This window comes from Ornithorhynchus anatinus, chromosome 11, assembly GCF_004115215.2.
Source record: "Ornithorhynchus anatinus isolate Pmale09 chromosome 11, mOrnAna1.pri.v4, whole genome shotgun sequence".
In the NCBI taxonomy this organism is placed as follows: domain Eukaryota; kingdom Metazoa; phylum Chordata; class Mammalia; order Monotremata; family Ornithorhynchidae; genus Ornithorhynchus; species Ornithorhynchus anatinus.
This window is the reverse complement of record NC_041738.1, coordinates 52,850,033-52,865,925: the sequence shown is the minus strand read 5'-3', so window position 1 is coordinate 52,865,925 and position 15,893 is coordinate 52,850,033. Positions and strand designations below refer to the sequence as shown.

The window sequence follows — 15,893 nt, the reverse complement described above, 5'->3', positions numbered from 1 at the left end:
GTTGGTAGACGCGTTCCCTGAGCCAAGCCACAGCATCACCAAACCAGATTCCTTCATTTTAGGAGTAAAATGCTTGGCCTCGTTGTGACTTTCATCGACTTTGGCCCCGTTCACCACCTCCCCCTGACCAAATAATAGTTTTTGAAGCTCACTTTTATAGGGTGAGATTGGTAGTCCTCCTACACAGTTTTGCCTTTGAGCCCTCTGACAAGATGAATTTTGAGGGGTCTCTGATATTTTCTCCCTCCAACTCCCAGGACTCACACTCCAACATCGGGAGTCCCCCCAACCGTATAGCGTCTCAGATCATCGGAGCCGAAGATGATGATTTTGGCACGGAACACGAACAGGTAAAAAGTAGCATTCCCTAAAGCTGAAGTTGTGCAATCGTTTCCAAGACTTTGACCTGTAGGTTTGCCCAAGCGATCACCTTCTTAGGGCCCGAAACCGCCATCATGAGGATTTGACGCTAAGTCTCGGAGCTGAAGGTCTCTTGGGTAAATTGCTATTCTTATCCCTGAACTTTTCCCTAACAGGAAAAGCTTTGATGTTCAGGCTGATATGAGTTAGGGCATGGAGAGCCCATAATAATCCACTGGAGTCCTTCCATTGGCCCCCTTTCCACACCATGGTGATCGAAAGCCCCATATCTGGTTACCTCTTTAACTGGCCAATATTCATCTTTTACATATATGCCCGACTATGATGAAAATTATGCTGTTTTGTTACATTTGAATAGTATGTTCTTTTTCCCAAACAAGCTCATAAACCCAATTGGAAGCAAATGCCTTATTAGGAGTTGTTCTAATAAAAACCAAACAGCTCCACTCCCTTTTCTTTAAACCGTTCTTTCTGTGGACAAACAGAAAGCAAAGAGAGCTCATTTGGGGAGTTGCGGGGGGGTTGGAAAAAAGGCCTTCAGAAAGGCAGCCAAGTGGTGCTGTTGGATCGGAGACAAGAGCTCCGTCTTTTGGGTGAAAGTTCTTTCCCTCTTTTGAGGAGTGCAGGTCTGCACGGCAGTCTCCCCAGGCCACCGAGCCCCTTCTTATAAAGCACCGAGAGGCGGAGATTCCATAATCTCCTTTGCTTAAAGTCGAGGCCTATTATCTACTATCTCAGAGTCCTCACTGCCAGCAAGCTCTGCCTAAAGTGTGACGGAAATTCCCCTCTCCTGCCCGGTTTAAACCGTGCGACGTGTCTCTGAAGGGGTCAGCTGGTTGTGCAGAGTGAAATTTTCTAACTAGGTCAGATGGTGCCGAACTCCCGCAGCCTCTGAACACACACTCAGGCCGTCTTCCTGGCCGCCATGTTACGGGCAGGAGGAAGTGGGAGGGGAGGAGACGCGGGCATGTGCACACTTGCAAGGGCTGAAGCGGAATCTCTCATCTTTCCAGATTAACGGGCAGTGCAGCTGCTTCCAAAGCATCGAACTGCTGAAATCGCGCCCTGCCCACCTGGCTGTGTTCCTGCACCATGTGGTGTCACAGTTTGATCCTGCAACATTGGTAAGAAGTCGTCCCGTCATGACTCTGGGCACAGAGTTCTGTCATGTGGGTGTCCCAGATCTCTCTCTTTCTCAAAGCCCTGGGACTCAGGCTAACTAAATACCTTCTGCTCCTGGATTGGCACCTAAGAAAAGTAATAATAATAATGATAATAATGTTGGTATTTGTTAAGCGCTTACTATGTGCCGAGCACTGTTCTACGCGCTGGGGTAGATACAGGGTAATCAGGTTGTCCCACGTGAGGCTCACAGTTAATCCCCATTTTACAGATGAGGTAACTGAGGCACAGAGAAGTTAAGTGACTTGCCCACAGTCACACAGCTGACAAGTGGCAGAGCCCGGGATTCGAACTCATAACCTCTGACTCCCAAGCCCGTGCTCTTTCCACTGAGCCACGCTGCTGTGCTGAAGTTCAGGCATCTCCCGGTGGACCGAGCGTATCGGGACAGACAGCAAAGGCAAATAAAATGGCTCGGAAAAGAACGACTGATCTCTTTTCAGAACCTTGAGCTTGGTTACTGGCAGGCATCTGGGTTTCTGAGATCCCTGAGTTTCTCTTCAGAGCCCGTTCTAGTCCGTGAGGAAATAAACAGATTGGATTTGTGGCGATCTCTGACTTACCGCTGCTCTCTTCTCCCTTCCAGCTCTGTTATCTTTACGCAGAATTGTATAAACAGACCAACTCCAAAGAGACTCGCCGAATCTTCCTTGAGTTTCATCAGTTCTTCTTGGACCGGGCAGCGGTAGGCTACCAAATACATGTGTTTGCATTATCTCAGGCATTAAAATATTGCCTTTCACTAAACTTTTCAGTTTACCACATATTCTCTGCTGGTCCTCCCTTTTTGATGGAAATAAAATGCCTGCGTGTGTGTGTGTGTGTATCAAACTGCTAAACCGACTGGTCCAACTGTCCATATTTTGGGCGTAGAATGTACCCAGATATCCATCTGCTTCAAAACACTTGGAGGCCTTCTCTCAGCTTTGCTTTTCTTTCCCATTACAGCACCTGAAGGTTTCGGTTCCCGAAGAAATGTCTTCTGACCTGGGTGAGCTTGATCTGCTTGAAGAGCAGATCTGACTGTTTGGCAATTTCAAAGACTGTGCCCCACATTTCCTGATGAAACTCCAGGGAGAAGGAGATTGGCTAATGTGGGATTATTTCCAGAAATCATCACTGTGGCACTCCCTTGGCTAAATGGAGCTTGGCCTATTATAATCCATTTAAGTCAGTCAGTGGTTGACTATCTGCCACTTGTCTGCTGTGTGGCCTTGGGCAAGTCACTTAACTTTTCTGGGCCTCTGTTACCTCATCTGTAAAATGAGGAATAAGACTGGGAGCCCTTTGTGGGACAGGGACTCTGTCCAACGTTGATTATCCTGTGTAGATCCCAGCGCTTAGTATAGTGCCTTGCCCGTGGTAAGCGCTTAACAAATACCCATCTTTACTATTGTTGGTACTATTATTGTTGATTGAGCGCTTACTGGGTGCAGAGCACTGTATTAAGTTCTTGGGAGAGGAGGATACAGCAGATTTGGGAGGCCCGTTCCCTGCCCTCAGTGAGCCTACAGTCTGGAGGAAAACTTGCCACCAGTGGGTGGGAGGTTCAGCAGAGCTCTGGAGAGCCTTGAGGATAGGGTTTTGGAAAACAGCAGTGGCCCCTCTTGCCCTCAAAGTGAAGTGACCTGTCGGCAGAGGGTCAACACGGCGGAAGAGCCACCTCGATCACGCAGCCAAAGTAATGTCCTTCCATCTCCTCCTTCATCCACAGAGAAGAGAAGACCAGAGCTCATTCCTGAGGAACTGCATCGTCATTATGTTCACACTATGCAAGAAAAAGTCTACCCGGAGGTTCAGAAGCACCTGGAAGACTTTAGGTAAGCAAGGGAAGTGAGCTTAAGAAAGACGGCAGTAGGCAAGCTAATGAAGGTTGCGGATTCTCCATCTGGAGATCTTTTAGGAAAAGGGGTAGATAGCCACCGACTCACATTGTTTCGTCTTTCATCCGCCTGGAGTCGGGGCTAGATGGGTGTCCCCCCGAGGCCCGTGACCTTTGCGGCCCCATCGATGGCTCCAGGTCTCTCGGTCGGTCTTCTTCAGCTAGTCAGATTTTAGAGGCTCCGGGATGTAGCAACCTGCCCTGTGGCGTATTCACCCAGGTGGTTAAACAATGAAGAACGAGCCTAGCTTTTTCCCCCTTTGTAGCGGAGGACAGATTCCTTAAGCAGACTCCTTGGGGGCTTTCCAAGGTTGGAGGGACTGGCCCCCTGGTGTGGGTTGCGGTGGGGTGGGGAGTCCAACCCAGAATTCACCCTGAGACCCGCAGGTCCCATCAGGGACGGGGTCTTCACCAACTCTTTGTTCTGACGGATGACTCTCTCCAGAACTAATTCCCTCTGGTATCCCAGGTGGCGTGGGCTCAGAGAATGAATTCGTATGCCATTCTGCCCAGCCCTGAAAATCCTTGGCCGTGGGCAGCCGGTGCCCAGGCCTCCCCAGTGGGAGATTTTTCTTCTCTGCAGCATCCCCTTTTAGACTTGTTTTTCTACTCCCTTCAGGCAGAAGCGTAGCATGGGCCTGACTCTGGCCGAGAGCGAGCTGACCAAGCTGGACGCAGAGCGGGATCGAGACCGACTCACCCTGGACAGAGAGCGGGCCTGTGCGGAGCAGATCATTGCCAAAATCGAAGATGTGTTGTAAGTAGTGAGAGCACGGGGGAGGGGGCTGACGTTCTCTGAGCTCCAACAACTGCCCGGGGAAGAGCCCGTTGAAGGGATTTGGGGAGCGGGTCATCCTGGAGGAGAAAAGGAGCTCTGTAGCCCATCTCTTTGTGGGAGAGGTTGCAAGGGACAATTTGGCTTAAAGATATGAGAATAAAAGTGTGGGAGGAAAGGGCCTGTGGGCTCTGAGACCCAGCATTTCCCTGCTGTTCTGGATTGCCCAGATCAGATTGCGTAGATGAAGGACTTCAGGTGTATTAGTTTGTTTCGTACCTGATTATGTTGTTTCTATCCCAGTATTTAGTACGGTGCTTGGACATAGTAAGTCCTTAGCAAATATCATTACTGTTATGCCTTCAGAGATCCTCACCCCACAGAGTGGGAAAAAGTATGAACTTTAGTCGCTCTCTTTCTCTGGACTAGAGTGTCTGTCGGGCTACATCCTTCAAGTGGCAAGGAATTGGGGTGGTGGCCAAGGTCCCGAGTACTTGTTCTGCTGACTACTCGATCTACTGAACTGCAGAAGCAGGGTGGCTTAGTGGAAAGAGTCCAGGCCTGAGAGTCAGAGGTCCTGGGTTCTAGTCCCTGCTCTGCCATTTGTCTGCTGTTTGGCCTTGGGCAAATCACTTCACTTCTCTAGGCTTCGATTTCCTCGTCTGTAAATTGGGGATGCCATATCGCTTCTCCCTCCCCCACAAAACCTGAGTCCCGTGAGGGACGGGGACCTCGTCCGACCTGATTATTCAGAATCTACCCCGGCTCTTAGTACGCTGCTCGACACGTAATGTCCGCTGAAGAAACCCTATTAAACTGATGATGAATGATTGCAGAAGGTAGCATTTTGGGGACTGAGCTTGTTAAATTCTTCCTTCTTTCATTTCCTGAATTTTCCAGTGCTGAATTGTGTCTTCTTTGCAGGATGGCCGCTCAAGCTGTGGAAGAGGACAAAAGGTAGTGTATTTATAAAGACAAAGTACCCCTATCTCCCCCAGCGCTTAGAACAGTGCTCTGCACATAGTAAGCGCTTAACAAATACCAACATTATTATTATTATTTCAGAGAACATTTCTTCAGAGCCATCGAAAGATTGAGAGCTGGGGGTTGTAGCTCAGAATTGAATAGAGCTTGGTCTCCCTCTAGAGGCGGACTCCGCTGTTTCTAAAATGAAACTTTATCCTCCCCGTAATATAACTTTCCAACCATCTGCGTATGTCCTAGTCCAACTGTGTTCTTTGCAGAGTGAATCTGCGTCCCCCGGTGTCAGAACTGAAGCGTCGTTGATGCCTTTTCTCTCTCCACCTTTCGCTGCTCAGCGGTCTCAGTCGCCTGACCCACTAAAACTCCCTAATCACTTCCCTCTCTTCCCCCAGTTCCACCATGCAGTATGTCATTTTCACATACATGAAGCACTTGGGGGTAAAGGTGAAAGAGCCGCGGAACCTGGAACACAAGCGAGGTCGCATTGGATTCCTGCCAAAGATCAAGGTATGGGCGATGGATCAGTGCGTGCCCAGGTGCCCCTTCTGCTTGTTCTTCCTGCTGGGGGCCAGAATCTGGGCGGTGCGATCGGGACACTTTCGACTTGGAGAAAGACCTTCCGGAATCGTCCCACAATCTGCAGAGGGCCCTCAACTGAGAAGCAGCGTGGCCTAGTGGAAAGAGCACGCGTCTGGGAGCCAGAGGACTTGCGTTTGAATTCCGACTCTGACCGTCGCTCGTTGTATGTCCTTGGGCAAGTCATTTCACTTCTCTGGGCCTCAGTTTCCGTAGCTGTAAAATGGGAATGAAATCCTACTCTTTCCTACTTAGACTGGAAGCCCCACATGGGCCATGAACTGTGTCCAACCTGATAGACTTGTGTCTACCCCAATGCTTAGAACAGTGATTGACATATAGAGAGTGCTTAACGAATACCGTAGGAAAAGAAAGCCCTCCATTTCCTGCAGTCCAGATTGCTCGCTCCCTTGTTTTATTTATTTTTATTTTTATTTGGATCCCATAAACTTCTGCTTCGATTATCGTTGCGGTCTCTTTTGGTTAACTACTTTCCCTTTTGGTTAAAGCTTTCTGTTGGATTGAGTGGCCTAGACATCCACATGTGCTTTCCCCCTCCTCCATTCCGGACCTTTTTCTCAACCTTCCAGGGGGCTTTTTTTTTTTTTCTCTTTTTTTCCCCGCCCCTTAAGATATTTAAGTGCTTACTATGTGCCAGGCACTGTACTAAAGCACTGGGATAGATGCAGGTGGACATACTCCCTGTCCCATATCGGTTTCACAGTTTTAATTACCACTTTACAGAAGAGGAAGCTGAGGCTCAGAGACGTGAAATGACTTCCCCAAGGTCATCCAGCAGATGAGTGGCAGAGCTGGGATTAGAACCCGGGTCCTCTGTCTCTAGGCTTGGGCTGTGTCCACTAGGCCACGCTTCTTAGAACGGTCTCTCGATTGGTATACCAACTTACCTCCAATTTCCAAACCCATGAACAAATGGACTTTTTGCCACAAATCCCAGCTTTGATGCCTAATAATAATAGCAATTATGGAATTTAAGCGCTTCCTATGTGCAGAGCACTTTTCTAAGCGCTGGGGTAGATACAGGGTGATCAGATTGTCTCACATGGGGCTCACATTTTTTAATCCACGTTTTTACAGATGAGGTAACTGAGACACAGAGAAGTGAAGTGACTTGCCCAGGCTCATACAGCAGGCAAGTGGCGGAGTCGGGATTAGGACCCACAACCTCTGACTCCCAAGCCCGTGTTCGTTCCACTAAGCCACGCTGCTTCTCCACCAATCCCCTTAGGATAGCCAGCCCATTTCTCATTCTTCTGAATAGGTAGCCGCCGAGCGGGTATATAGGCCTTTTTGGACTGCACTCTTCAGACTTCCTCAGTTCATTGTACCAGCTTTCATGTGCACAGTCAGTCTGTCTTAAATTGTGAGCCTCGGGGACAGGGAAAGACTTAGAGAGTTCTGCAAGAAGTGTGAATACTCACTCAAAGCCATATATCAATCCGTCTTCTGATGATCGCCAGAATCTGCTACATGAGCAGAAAATAGACACCGTGTCTAATGCCCCCTGATCAGACGTGCATCTTTCCCCTCTCTCTCCACCTGTTCAGAACCAATATGATCTCTTTTGTCTTGGTCGGCGACGATCGGCTGGGTGGGGAATGCCTTCGCTTGGAAGCAGTCACCCTGGCTTTCACCAGCCTCGGAGTCGTGGGTTCTCTTTATAAAGTGATCCAGACAGGCTGGTGTTAGGACCGTGCCGTTTCACATCATTTGCCTGGTTTCTGATTGCATATTAATTGCAGCAAAGTATGAAGAAAGACAGAGAAGGGGAGGAAAAGGTGAAGAGAAGAGGCTTCCCCAACATCTTGGGCCCCCCAAGAAGACCAAGCCGTCACGACAGCAGTGCAAGTACGTTGGCTTTGAATGTTCTGTTGCTTCTGTGCCTCCGACCTTCAGCAAGCCATCTTCCTGATGCATCACCCCACACTTTTTTTTTTTTTTTTTTTGGTGATATTCGTTAAAGCGCTTACTTTGTGTCGAGCACTGTTCTAAGCACTGGTGTAGATACGAGCTAATTAGCCCCACTTGGGGCTCATAGTCTGAGTAGGAGGGAGGACCGGGACTGCCACAGTTACTAGGGGCAGAACTGGGCCTGTGACCCAGTGCGTGAAAGAAGTCAACGTCTGGGCGGATGTGAACTAACTCTCCCTGCACATCCTGCTCTCTGCTGAGTGCTCCGCTGACCCTTCTCTGTGGCTGCCCCTTCTCGAGGCCGCGGAGGCCGAGGAGGTCCAGTCTTCCTCGGTCAGCTCAGCATTCTAATCTTTGGCCGGCCTGTTCAGTCGGCAGAGCCATGGAACTGCAGAAGCAGCGCCACCCAAAGCACTTACCCTCGCCCTCCTCCGTGAGCCCCGAGCCCTCGGACTCCGCCAAGCTGCGCCAGAGCGGGATCTTAAACGATGGTGGAGACGTCGGGTATCTGCCTGCTAACCCCACGTCCTCTCTGACTTCAGGAATCAGTTCCACCCAGGAGGGAGGGAAGGAGAATGAGACAGGTGAGCTGACACTGCAAAGCAGTGCATTTAAGAAACGTATTTTTTTTTTTGTTTTTTTTGTTTTTGGTTTTGGTTTGGGGTTTTTTTTGTTTTTTGTTTTGTGTTTAGTTTTGTTGTTTTTGTTTTTGGTGTTTTTTTTTACGCTCGCATTACCGCTTGCTTCAGATTTCCTCACAACTTTCAGTCCTGCAGTGTGAATGTCCCACCGATCACTTGACAGTAGCAACTCTTGGGTGTCCAGTGGCACCACAGGTCAGGGTTCACTTCAGAATTACCTCTGCATGGGATAGTTTACCCTGAAATGCAGTTCTGGCATTTTTGGTTCACCTCCGCAGCCTTTCTCACTACAGGGAGTGAAATGTCCATGGATTTGTTTGTTAAGATACAGGGCTAGGAAGAATCCAAAAATGGAAAAGAAAAAATGCATTTGGATAGCGTTAGTGTCATGGGGATGTTTTTGACGTTTTTCTTTATAGGGCCAAAGCAGATAGGAGAAGCCCAAGCCTCTGGAGACTGCACAGATGCCACCCCCCGGACTCCCAACACCATCTTTGATTTCCCTCCCCCACCGCTTGACCATTTACAAGAGGAGGAAGGCGAAGTGGAAAGGTAATTCTGGCAGCTGCCCAAAGGGCATTGACCTGGAACTGATGGAGAAGCAGCACAGCATAGTGGATAGAGCACGGACCTGGAAGTCAGAAGGTCATGCGTTCTAATCCTGGCTCTGCCACTTTTCTGGTGTGTGACCTTGGGCAAATCACTCCACTTCCCTGGGCCTCATCAGTTACCTCACCTGGAAAATGGGAATTAAGACTGTGAGCCCCACATGGGACAACCTGAATACCTTGTATCTACCCCAGAGCTTAGAACAGTGCTTGGCACATAGCAAGTGCTTAACAAATACCATAATTAGTATTATTATTCTTACGGGGTCTGGGCACACACAGCCCTTCCTGCTCCTGCCAAACTTCCAAGTCCCGGCCCCCGAGAGTTACACCTCCCATTCAAGTTGTAACCTTCTGGAAAGGAATGGCAAGTGATTCCCTAAGATATTTGGGAATCTTCCCAAAGAATTAGATTGTTTAGCCAAAAAAATCTCTCCATGGGGTGGATTCACTCTTTCTCTCCTCTCCAGTTTTCACCTTGGTCGTTTTTCCCATTGTTGTAGGTTAGCGGAACATGGAACTCCGAAACCTTTCCGGAAGTAAGTGCTCCTTTAACTAGCTTTCCGAAGAGCAAAGTAAAACTTAGTCAAACGTCGACTTTTAAAAATCGTGTAGAGCAGGAGGGCTCAATCAACACAAAAGCCCTCCTTTGGAAAGAAAGGAATGATCACGTACTTTGGAGTCCTAATTTGGCACAGGATGATGGTTGGGGGCGGCCTTGAATCTTCCAGCCACCTCCTCCAGAAACCCGCTTGATCTAATCAAAAACGCTTTTACCTCCAGCTAATGTTAGTTCTGAAGGGATCTTATTTTTGTGTGTTTCTTTCTCTCCTCGAGGTTCGACAGCGTAGCCTTTGGCGATATTCAGAGCGAAGATGAACAATCTGAGAATGACTTGGAGACAGACCCTCCCAACTGGCAACAGCTCGTGAGCCCAGACATACTCTCCAGGCAGACACCGTATGAGATCAAGCGCCAGGAAGTGATTAATGGTGAGTTAAATCGGGAATCTCCTTTGACTTTTATTGACTTAGACAGAAACTAAGGAACTCCTCATCCTTGGAGTGTGTGTATCCGAGCCTCTAACTAGTCTTTTTAATTTGGGAGCAAAACAAAGACATAGCTTGGAGGTTGTATACGCTCAGGGGACTGATGTTAGATAGAACAGGTTATTTTTCTTCTCTCCACCAAGACAGACAGATGGTAAATATGGTTCCGCAATGCAGCCATCTAGAAGTACAGGGAAATTCTATTTTTCCCAGGGACGAATTAGTCAATAATTTAAAGGTGGTTGGAAATTTTTTTTCCAATGGGATATGTCAAGCACTTGCTATTTGCCAGGCTCTGTTCCAGGCACTGGGGTGGTTATAAGCAAATCAGGTTGGACGCAGTTCCTATCCCATATGGGGCTCAGACTCTTAATCCCCAATTTACAGCTGAGGTAACTGAGGCCCAAAGAAGTGAAGTTACTCATCCAAGGTCACACAGCAGATAAGTGCCGGAGCCAGGATTAGAACCCAGGTCCTTCTGACTCCCAGGGTCAAGCTCTTTCCACTAGGCTGTCTTAGAAATTTTGTCAAGCTGGTGGTTTTCCTGGTCCTAAGGAGAGAGAGTAGAGAGATCGGGGTGAAAATGAACAAGTATAGGAAAGACTTTATGGAAAGCGAGATTTAGAGGCAAAAAAGACCCAGAAAATTAGCTGTTCTTCAGAAAAACGTTCCAGAGACTCATGTCCATAGTCCACTTTAAGAAGGGACAAGTGTCAAGTTGTCTGAGTTTAGGACTCTCCAGAGATCATTCAATTCATTCAATTGTATTTATTAAGCACTTATTGGGTTCAGAGCACTGTAGTAAGCGCTTGGGAAAGTGTAATACAACAACTATCAGTGACATTTCCTGCCCACAGTGAGCTGACAGACTAGAGGGAGGGAGAGGATCAGAGATCACAGGAGTACAGTAATAATAATAACTGCTATTTGTTAAACATTTCCTGTGTCCCGAACACTGTGCCGCGCACTGGAGTAGATGCCCCACAGTCAGGTCGGCCACAGTTCCTGGGGCTGTAAGGGAGAGGGAGGAGGGCTTTTGAATTCTCATTTTTCAGATGAGAGAACTGAGGCACAGAAAAGTGAAGTGTCACACAGCGGGGAAGTAGCTGAGCTGGAATTAAAACCCAAGTCCCCTGACTCCCAGCCCAGGCCTCTTTCCTCTAGGCCACACAGCTCCTCAAGCAATAGTTATAAAGGAATAACACAAGCAACATTTGAAAAACACTAGCTGAAAAGGAGTTCAATTAGCCCTAAGCCTAGAGGTCACACAAACAGTTGTTTTAGGCCATAGAGGAAGACCACCGAAAATGTTACCCTTCCTCCCTGAGAGAGGTGGGAAGGGAAAATTGAGAACTAAAGGCTGAAGCTTTTAATGTGTTTTTTCATTTCCATCTTCCTGAAAAGATCAAATATCCATTTCCCAGAGCAGGTCCCATTTGTGATAGAAGCTTGGAAACTAAATTGTGGAAAATATCAGAGGTAATTTAAAAATACGGGATGGATTGAATTCAGCAAGGCCCAGTGCCCTGAATCCTAGGACAGTGAAGGAATTGGCAAAAGGTACTGGAGCGCCTCGAGCCATGATTTTTGAGAAATCCTGAGGAGTTGGAGAAGTCCCTGGGGTTTGGACGGTGGGGAAATCTGCTTATCTTTAGAAAACCTGCCCATGTTGTCTTAGCATCCATCACTCCCTGGGAAAATGCCAAGCCAAATCATTAAACGGTCAATTTGCAACCACCTTAGATGAACACAAATCACTAGGAAGCATCAAGCGTGCTTTTCTTAAGAGGGAATCATCAAACACATTTTATTTTCTGTGTCATGACAGCCCACCTAAGGAGGGTAGTAGTAAGGCTGTCGATTCTGTCTTCCGTGACATCCCCCTAGAAAGCCAGGGAAATAAGGATGTAACTATAGCCCAGTAGGTGCGTGAGCAGCAGAGGCCATGGGTTCTAATCCTGGCTCTGCCACATGTATGTTCTGTGACCTTGGGCAAGTCACTTAACTTCTCTATGCCTCAGTTACCTCATCTTTAAAACGGGAGTAAGACTGTGAGCTCTGTGTGGGACAGGGACTGTGTCCACCTGATTATCTTGTATCTACCATAGTGCTTAGAACAGTGCTTGGCACATAGTAAGAGCTTAGCTCATAGTAAGCACTCAATAAATACTATTGAATGAATGAACAAATCACATGATTTATTATTATTGTTACTACTACTAATATTATTATGGTTCCCAAGTGTTTGGTCTTTGTCGTTATCACCTTGCAGCAAGATTCCTAGAGGAGTCGGGCTTGGGGCAAGGCGTCTGTCAAGGGGCTGTCCGTCGGAGATGGGTTTAAAGGGTGGAACAGCCCGGCTATTGACATAGTTTCGTTCTTAAATCCCTTCCCCCTCCACTCCTAAGACTAAGCCTAGGGCGATCAGTTGAGTGCCCTATGTAGTGACTGATGCTTGAAAGGGTAAAGTCCCCTGGGGCACAGATCTTGGGGTGTAAAGAAGCATGACTAGTGGAAAGACCATAGGCCTGGAAGTCAGGGGACCTGAGTTCTAATCCTGGCTCTGCCAATTGCTTGCTGTGTGACCCTGGACAAGTCACTTCACTTCTTTGGGCCTCAGTTTCCTCCCCTGTGAAATAGGAATTAATTACCAGTTGTTCCTCCTACTTAACCTGTGAGCCCCATATGGGGCAAGAACTGTGTGTGAACTGATTAACTTGTATCTACTCCAGTGCTTAGAAAGATGCTTGACACATAGTAATCATTTAGCAAACATAATTATAATAGTAATAATAATAATACTTGGCCCCTGATTTGACATACCATAGGACCGGTCTTGCCATCTTGCCCTTTAGCCACTCTGGCAGCCACAGGGATAGTGGTAACGGTGAGCAAATCACCTGAGTGGAAGGGCTGAAATTAACTAGTTCCTCGGCTTCTCGGGACACAGGAGATCTGCACTTGCCCCTTCCGCGTGACCTGAGTCTTGAGTCTTCCCCTCCGGGAGGTTCTGCCAAGGCCCTGTGAAGCCCTGGAAGAAGGAGACCTGGAACCCTCTCATTCCTCTCCAAATTTCCCAAGCACACTGGATCAGTTTTATTCTGTGGAGGATTCAGCGAGATTGGATCTTGGTCCCATGCTCACCTTATCGACATACTCTGATTTGAGAAGCAGACATCCTTTTGGGATGCCTTCCAGATCTTTATTAATGATTTCTTTTCTGTGATGAGTTCAATCTGAATAATCCACAGTTACTTGCTACAGTTCTGAGTGACTTTAGATGGTTATTATTGTCACAGCTGTAGCCCCAGAGAATCACAAAGCGATAAGAATCCTAAATAACCTTATTGGAGTGAACTGAGGAAAGCAATGTGAACTTGCATTTTCAAGATGAAGGATCAATCGATGGAATTTATTGAGCACTTATTGTGTGCAGAGCACTGTACTCAGTGCTCAGGAGAGTCCAATACAACTGAGTTGGTAGATACAGGGTTTTTTTTTAGTGGTATTTGTTAAGCATTATATGTCAGGCATTGTACAAAGGACACAGGTTGGACACAGTCCATGTCCCACATGAGGCTCACAGTCTTAAGCCCCATTTTATAGATGAAGTAACTAAGGCACAGAGAAGTTAACTTGCCCAAAGTTAAGAGAAGGTGACTTGCCCAGAGTCACCCAGCAATCAAGTGGCGGAGTTGGAGTTAGAACCCGGGTACTTCTGACTCCCAGGTCTGTGTGCTATCTTATAAGCTACGTTCTTTTCAGATTTAGGTTGTTACTACTGTCATAATCAGAGCTCCAGAAACTCACAGATTGATAAAAATCTTACAATAACCTTATTGGAGTAACAACGTGAATTCATTTTCAAGATGAAGAATCGATCAGTAGTATTTATTGAGCATTTACTGTGTGTAGAGCACTGTACTACAGCGATCGGGAAGGTGCAGTACAACACAGAGTTGTAGACACTTTCCCCGCCCACGAGGAGCTTACAGTCTCTAGGGTGACATGGACATTAGTATCAGTAGATAAATTATCGATATGTATGTAAGTACTGTGGAGATGAGGATGAGGTGAATATCAAGTGCGCGAAGGGTACAGATCCAAATGCATAGGATGTTTACTTTTTGTCGTTATTCAAGTGTCAGGGCAGATGGAAGATTTTCATGTGTTCATACTATCAATAAGTCATATTTATTGAGTGCTTATTGTGTGTAGAGCACTGTACTAAGCGCTTGGGATAATATAATATAACAATATAAGAAGCAGCATGGCATAGTAGATAGAGCAAAGGCCTGGGACTAAGAAGGGCATGGGTTCTGATCCCGGTTTCACCACTTGTCTGTTGTGTGACCTTGTCTGTTGTGTGTGTCCTTCACTTCACTTCTCTGTGCCCTAATTCTCTCATCTGTCAAGTGGGAGTTGACACTGTGAGCCCCACGTGAAACAGGGACTGTGTCCAACCCGATTTGCTTGGATCCCCTCCAGCGCTAATTAGAGTGCCCGGCACATAGTAATTAACAAATATCCCAGTTGTTGTTGATGTTATTAATAAAAGACACATTCCCTGCCCACATCGAGCTTACAGTCTGCTAACCTTAGAGCTCCTGGGTCTTCTCTGGGCCAGTGGATTTATTAAGTGACACAATCCCCGCCGGGATTGTGTTGGTTCTAGCCAACTTCAGTCCTTGCTTGAATCCAGTGAACCTGGGGCCGATCCCATATTCTTCTCCTTTTCCGTTCAGAACTTTTCTACACCGAACGAGCCCACGTCCGCACCCTGAAGGTTCTCGATCAGGTGTTCTACCAGCGGGTGTCCCGAGAAGGGATACTGCCCCCGTCAGAACTGCGGAAAATCTTTTCGAACCTGGAGGACATTCTTCAGTTACACAGTAAGGAGGAGCTAGGCTGACGCGAAGACCCATCGCTTCCGAGGGGCAGGGGGTGACCGGGGGTAGAGAGGCCTTGGAAACGGTGGGCGGCTTCTCCGACACAGCCGAGCCGGTGTCTGTCCCTGAAATAAAAATAAACATATCCGCGTGAACAGATACATGCCATGGGCCGGTTTCCAAAGTGGTAGTTATTGTACAGACTCAGATGGGAGAGTCAGTCTTCTCTCAGAGCGAGAGGTGCCCTCACTTGCACAAACACGTTAGCTCTATATTAAAAAAGGGCCCCAGAGCCCCTTGAACACCCTATCATTAGTCCACTATTACATGGTGGACAGTACAGTGTGGTTTTTTTGGGGTAGGGGCTAGGAAAGAGACGCTGTGCTCCCCTAAGGACCAGAACCAATCCCAGTGTTTTTCTTGGGTTGGAAAATTCTCACCTTGAAAGTAGCTAACAGTAATCAATCTGAGGTACTTATTGATCACTTACCAAGGGCAGACCACTCTACTTAGCTCTTGGGAGAATGTACTAGAGTGGGTAGACATGATCCCTGCCTCAAAGGAGCTTACAATCCAGCAGGGGAGATGGGTATCAAAATAAATTTCAGATCGGTGAAGCAAGCATATGGAAGGATAAAGACACGAGTGCAGTTAACTCTTTCTTTTGCCTCTTTTTCAGTTGGGTTGAACGAGCAGATGAAGGCTATTCGGAAAAGGGAGGAGACCTCGGTTATCGGTCAGATCGGGGAGGACTTGCTGACTTGGGTGAGTGAGATTTTCTTTTCTCTCTGGATGCTTCCTCCCCCACTTGGTAAACAGAGTGGCAAAAAAGAATGCGAGCTATCTCACCAAAAGCCCAGCCGGGAAGAGGTCTCAGCTTGAAATCTAGGAGTCGTCGAGGTTGAGTCCCGTGAAATGCTCAGTCAAGCCGAGGGGCTTTTTCATTCAGTTCACAATATGAGTCACTCCTCTCTCATGTGGAGATAAAGGGAAC

At 47.5% G+C, this 15,893-nt stretch overlaps 1 protein-coding gene across 4 annotated transcripts in view; it reads left to right on the top strand.

Moving 5' to 3' along the window:
- ARHGEF12 (Rho guanine nucleotide exchange factor 12) overlaps positions 1-15,893 on the top strand; it is a 138,647-nt gene that overhangs the window by 98,314 nt on the left and 24,440 nt on the right. For 2 of the 4 annotated variants that reach the window (XM_007668016.3, XM_007668015.3), the window contains 15 exons: positions 258-350; positions 1,395-1,505; positions 2,150-2,248; positions 2,512-2,554; positions 3,278-3,383; positions 4,065-4,202; positions 5,145-5,177; positions 5,597-5,711; positions 7,544-7,649; positions 8,084-8,296; positions 8,773-8,905; positions 9,465-9,500; positions 9,799-9,953; positions 14,756-14,902; positions 15,579-15,664. In XM_007668016.3, the coding sequence (XP_007666206.2) occupies positions 258-350; positions 1,395-1,505; positions 2,150-2,248; positions 2,512-2,554; positions 3,278-3,383; positions 4,065-4,202; positions 5,145-5,177; positions 5,597-5,711; positions 7,544-7,649; positions 8,084-8,296; positions 8,773-8,905; positions 9,465-9,500; positions 9,799-9,953; positions 14,756-14,902; positions 15,579-15,664 (1,614 nt within the window). The remainder of the gene's footprint in view (positions 1-257; positions 351-1,394; positions 1,506-2,149; positions 2,249-2,511; positions 2,555-3,277; positions 3,384-4,064; positions 4,203-5,144; positions 5,178-5,596; positions 5,712-7,543; positions 7,650-8,083; positions 8,297-8,772; positions 8,906-9,464; positions 9,501-9,798; positions 9,954-14,755; positions 14,903-15,578; positions 15,665-15,893) is intronic. The other 2 variants (XM_016227502.3, XM_039913490.1) reach the window with 2 other exon arrangements.